Here is a 5,527-nt window from a genome sequence, read left to right as displayed (position 1 = left end):
TTAAGCCACCAGTTAACAGCTGGTTGAGAGGAAATTCTTACTCTCTCAGTGCCTCAGTTTCCTTGATGGGAAGGATACTTCCTGTCTGGGAGAGCTCTTGTGAGTACTACAGGAGGTAATACAGAAGATGGCTCAGCATGGTGCCATAGGTGGATGTTGCTTCACCATGTTGGGTGGGGCAGGAGCAGGGGAGAGCAACATTCCCCACCTCTGATGCTTAGCTGTCCTGCAGGAGCTGTGACAAGTGCCTGCCAGAAGTCTGAGCTATGAGTGCCCCCTGCGGAGAGAGGCCTGTCCAGGCAGCCAGCCCTGCCATGAGTCTATGGGAGCCTGGGGACAGCCACAGCTGGCAGGGCACCATCGGGCTGGCCCAGGAGCCAGCCACTGAGGAGGCATCAGCTGCGGAGCTACAGATGAAGGTGGACTTCTTCCGGAAACTGGGCTACTCATCCACTGAGATCCACAGTGTCCTGCAGAAGCTGGGAGTCCAGGCGGACACCAACACAGTGCTGGGCGAGCTGGTGAAACATGGGTCAGCAACCGAGCGAGAGCGCCAGGCCTCACCAGACCCTTGCCCTCAGCTGCCCCTGGTCCCCCGAGGCGGGGGCACCCCTAAGACTCCCAGCTTGGAGTCTTCATCCTGCAAGGACGACAAGGAGAGCAGTGACTTGAGACCTGTGGTCATTGATGGGAGCAACGTGGCCATGAGGTATGTGTTACTTCTGTGGCCAAGGCTGATGGTTGAGGATGGTGTCTCTGGCTCTGGGAAAAGTCTGACCTCTTCCCACAGACTGGTCTGGAAGAAGGAAAAGCCCTTTTTGAGGCCCTACTGTGTGCCAGTAGACTCCCTTAATCCTTTTGACTTCTTGAGCCAGGTTTGAGAGACGTGTTTAGGGATGAGGACTTAGGTCCAAAGGCTTGCCCATGGTTGAGCTGCTGGTTAAGTGATAGACTGAAGATTTGAACTCAGATCTTTCTGACTCCAAAACACCATACCAAAATCACTGCCATCAAGTCGATTCCTACTCATAGAACCCCCGTTGGGTTTCCAAGGCTGTAAATCTTTATGCAAGTAGATTGCCTCATCTTCCTCCAGTGGAGCAGCTGGTGGGTTTGAACCACAGATGACCTGGTTGGCAGTCAAATGCCTTACCTACTATACCACACTACACATGGATCTCTTCCTGGGTGCTATGACTCTCACAGCCTTAATTCTTTTTCTGTGATATGAGGCAATGTAGTGCAGTGGATTAGACTCTGGACTGTAGTTAAACTACTTGGATTTGAATCCCAGTTTATTTGTATTGGAGCTGTGTGACTATAACCCAGTCACTTAATCTCTCTGATCTTTATTTCCTCATCTGTAAGATGGGGCTAACCCCCTCAGGTGGTAGTTGTGAGGCATGAATGCACAGAGCCTGGTGCTCAGTAAACAATAATAATTATTATTCAGGGGCTGGGGCTTCTGAGGCCTTGTCCCAGATCTGGGCTCCCATGCTAAGTCCTTCATGGCTGTGATCAAGAGTGACCTCCAGGCTGGATCTGGCTTTGTCACTAGTGGGTGTGGGTGGTGGCCTGATGCTTTGGCTTCAGGGGAGCTGTGACTTCGGTCGTTCTGATTCAGCTGGAGCTGCCTGGACAGGACCGGGCTCTGTGGGCCTCATCAGGGCCAGAGCCAGGACTGGGCCCCAATACTCCCAAGGCCCCCTGATGCAGGTTGTCACAGGAAAATGGGTGGGGTGGGGGTAGAGGGTGAGGCTGATGGCCCCAGGGAGCCCAGACTTCTTTCAGCCTTTTCTCAGAGCCCCGCCTCTGGCCCTGCTTTCTCCCAGTTTCCTCTAAGGTGTCAGGGTGAGTCAGGACTGGGTGGATCTCTCACAAGGAAAAGTTCCTGTTGGTGTGGACTGGGAGACCCCAGGCACCGGTATGGGGAAGGAGCTCCCAGGTAGGAGGCATGATGACATCAGCCTCTGCCCTCTGTAGTGTTTGGCCCCTCCACTCCTGGCCTAGCTGGGTCAGCTTGTACTGGCCTCAACTCTGCATTCTAGCTGGCAGCCCTCTTGTTACCACCTGCCAATCAGTCTTCTCATCTCTGAAATGGGCTGAGCCTAGGTGGGTGATTGAGCAAAGCCAACTCTCATGTACCAGAGTCTGCTTTGAGTGTTAGGAGCCCCAGCAGCATGTAGCATGTAGCCGTGCAAGGAACCCAGATGGCTCTGTCTCCTTCTTTAGGGGGAGAAGGGGCCTGGGCAAGAGTAGCTGAGCCCTTGGGGCTGCCATGTGCTGTATGTTTGTATCAAGGCAGAAGGAGGAGGGGCCTGGGAAGGAGGAGGGACCAGGGGAGCAGGCACCCAAGGGGCAGAGCCTCTGGGGCTTTCTGAGCTCAGGCTGTGGCAGGAGGGGAATTCCAGCCTCAAACTTCCTGTCTCAGCTGCTGTTCAGTTCCTGCCCTGCCGCCCCCTCCCCGCCAAGGGCTGGCAGGCCCTTGCATATGCAAATCGTGGGGAAATTCACCTCTGTTTCCTTCTAAGGGAATTTTTCTCCACTGGCCCAGCCCCAGCAGATCTTACCTGGAGAGCCTATCCTGACCCTGCTCTGCCCTCTGTCCTGGGCTGAAGCACTGAGCTGGGTCTCCCGCACACTCACATATCCACACTAGTCCTTCCCGTGGGTGGGTTGGGCTCTGACCTGGAGACTGTGGGGGAGGAGGAGGGATGTCATTTTTCTCTGCCAGCAGGGCTTCCTCTGTCACAGGGAGAGGCATGAAAGCTAGCTGTAGGGAGGCCCTCTAGGCCTGGGAGGGCAGTGTCTGGGCTCCATTCAAGGAACTAGCACTAGTGTTCTACACCCACTGAGAGTAGGGCCCTGTCCACCTGCCCAGGGGTTGTTCCAGGGGCTGGGGCTGCTGACTGATCACCAGTCACGGTTTTCAGTGCTTGGAGGCAATACACTGCCCTGGAAGCCCTTGGCATCCCATTAGATCCCAAGGCTTGAAGATGCTGGCCTAGGAGGGGCATATGCATGTATAAGCAGATAGATGCATATGCAACTGCATACCAGGACAAGAGTCACAGCAGAGATGACCAAACCCTCATGGGCTGTGGAGAGACCAAGCAGAAGGCCCAAAGAGGGCAGTGAGTGATGTGATAGCAGAAGAAGCATAGGACATTGTAAAGACACAAACCAGGGACCTGACCCCTCCCAACAAGTCAGGGAAGGCTTCTCAGAGGCAGTGTACTCATGGGTCCTAAAGGAGGAGCAGGAGTTTGCCAGGTGTATTATTTCTCTTGTTCCCAACCTGTCCCTCTCTCTTAGCACTCTTGTCTGTTTCAAAAGGCAAGTTTGGGAGCTCTTTTCTCCCAGATAAGGAGCCCTGGTGTCAGAGTGGTACCATAGTGCCTAAGGCACTTGACTGCTAACCAGAAGGCTGGCAGTTCAAACCCACCAGCCATTCCTCAGAAGGAAAGTTGGGCAATCTACTTCCATAGTGATGCTGCCTTGGCAACCCAAGGAGGGGTTGCTATGAGTAGGGTCCGACTCAACGGCACATAACAACAGCAGCAGCTACTCTGTGGGTGAAAGATGTCTGCTCCAGTAAAGATTACAGTCTTGGAAACCCTATGGAACAGTTTTACTCTGCCCTATGGGGTTGCTGGGAGCTCTGGTAGCGTAGTGCCTAAGGCACTTGACTGCTAACCAGAAGGCTGGTTGTTCAAACCCACCAGCCACTCCTCGGAAGGAAGATGGGGCAATCTACTTCCGTAGTGATACTGCCTTGGAAACCCAAGGAGGGGTCGCTATGAGTCGGGTCCGACTTGACGGCACATAACAACAACAACAACATGGGGTTGCTATGGATTGGAATTGACTTGACGGGAAAGTTTTTTAAGCATCAATACTTAGTGGTCATGAGCACAAGGTCTCAATCAGCATGTCTGCTCTACCATTACTGTTGGGGACCATGGCAACTAAGTTGCCCTCTCTGGACTACAATTTTCTCTGAAAAAAGGAGATACAGAGTAGTATCTTCCTTTGCATTCCCAAGGTAATAAAGTCTACTTTCTGGTTTTGTACACTCCCAAGAAAAGGCATCTAAGGGGAGCTCTGGTGGCACAGTCCCTAAGGCATTTGACTGCTAACCAGAAGGTTGGCAGTTCAAACCCACCAGCCACTCCGCGAAGGAAGACTGGACAATGTACTCCCATAAAAATTTACCCCCTCGCAAACCCAATGGGAGTCGCTCTAAGTCGGAATCGACCTGATGGCAGTGGGTTTGGGTTTTTGGTTAAGAAAAGGACAGGAGGGGGTGACATGGATAATACCCTCATAGGCTTGTTGAAGATTAAATGCATCATCATCATCGAAAGCAGCCTAGCTCCTAGTTCTCAGTGATGTTAACTTTTATTATATAAGCAGGGCCAGTGGAGGGGAGACCATACAGGGATAAGTACTGTCTTGTGGTTGGACTTTGCCTCTCCTACAATTTACAGAGAACTTTAGCCCCTGGAGCCCTAAGCTGCCCCCTAAACAGTCTCCATGGCCCCCCAGCTGCCTTGCCTGCCTATGTAACTTCTCTTGGGGCTCAAGCTGTCACCCCCTCAAAGCCACCCACAGGATGTGGTCGGCCATGGACTTGCCTCTTTTGCGTAACGTTTATATTTTTTTATGTGCCAAATTTGAGAGTCTTGAGTTGCTCACTGAGGGGGCAGTGAGTGGATTGGGCTGCTAGGGAGGAAGTCCCAACCTGTCCCAAAGGCCCTTCCCTGCCACCTAGTGTTAGCTGGGAGCCCCAAGCCCTGGCCTCTCTCACTGTCAGCTCCCAGGAAATCTGGGCTGGAACCTCACTTTGCTGAACTGTCTTTTGCTTCAAGCAAACAGGAAAGTTTTCCCACTGACACTGTTAGCTGCAGTCGAGCCAGCCGCTGACTCATAACGACCCATGCAGACCCATGCATGAGCCCTTCCCAGGCCCGACTGTTGTGTTGTTATGTGCCGTCAAGTCGGAGTCAACTTATAAAGAACCCCTCCTTGGGTTTCTGAGGGGGTACCACTATGGAAGTAGATTGCCCAACCTACACTGTGAGCCAGAGTAGCCCAGGGGCACCTCAGGCTCTCTTCTAGATCCAGTCAAATTTGGGTAGGGGGATGTTGTAGTCATCAGACCAAGGCAGGGAGCATGTCTCAACCTCCCTTGCTAGCAGAGTCCCACAGCATCTTTTTGGTGCCCTCCTGCCTCAGGTCATGCCCTTCTGGAGTGGGGTGAGGAGAGGACCTTGGCTGGTCAGGCATTTTGGGGAATTGGCAGTCCTGGGAGGAAAAGCAGTGTCCTTTCACTTTCAAGTTGAAAGGTTCCAAAGGAGTGTCTGTCCTCTGTCACTTCCTGTCACTCATTTCTGGTTGGAATTGCCAGCCCCCTCCCCAGGTCCCAGACCTGGGAGGTTTGTGAGCAAACTTTAATCTGGAACAATCTGGTTTCTCTTCAGTTAGCCAGACCGTGTGCTTCCCCCGCCCCCACCCACAGCACGGC

At 53.1% G+C, this 5,527-nt stretch overlaps 1 protein-coding gene across 1 annotated transcript in view; it reads left to right on the top strand.

The window, feature by feature from the left end:
• Nucleotides 1-227: 227 nt before the first annotated feature.
• Nucleotides 228-5,527, top strand: part of ZC3H12A (zinc finger CCCH-type containing 12A) — a 9,025-nt gene continuing 3,725 nt past the window's right edge. Inside the window, exon 1 of the mRNA XM_007947629.2 lies at nt 228-709. Within this exon, the coding sequence (XP_007945820.1) occupies nt 267-709 (443 nt within the window). The 5' untranslated portion in view covers nt 228-266. The remainder of the gene's footprint in view (nt 710-5,527) is intronic.

The sequence above is a fragment of the Orycteropus afer genome, unplaced genomic scaffold (genome assembly GCF_000298275.1).
Source record: "Orycteropus afer afer isolate SDZICR_OR568_19922 unplaced genomic scaffold, OryAfe1.0 scaffold00192, whole genome shotgun sequence".
Taxonomy (NCBI): domain Eukaryota; kingdom Metazoa; phylum Chordata; class Mammalia; order Tubulidentata; family Orycteropodidae; genus Orycteropus; species Orycteropus afer.
Note: the sequence above shows the minus strand (reverse complement) of the source record. Positions and strands in the feature narration are given on the sequence as shown.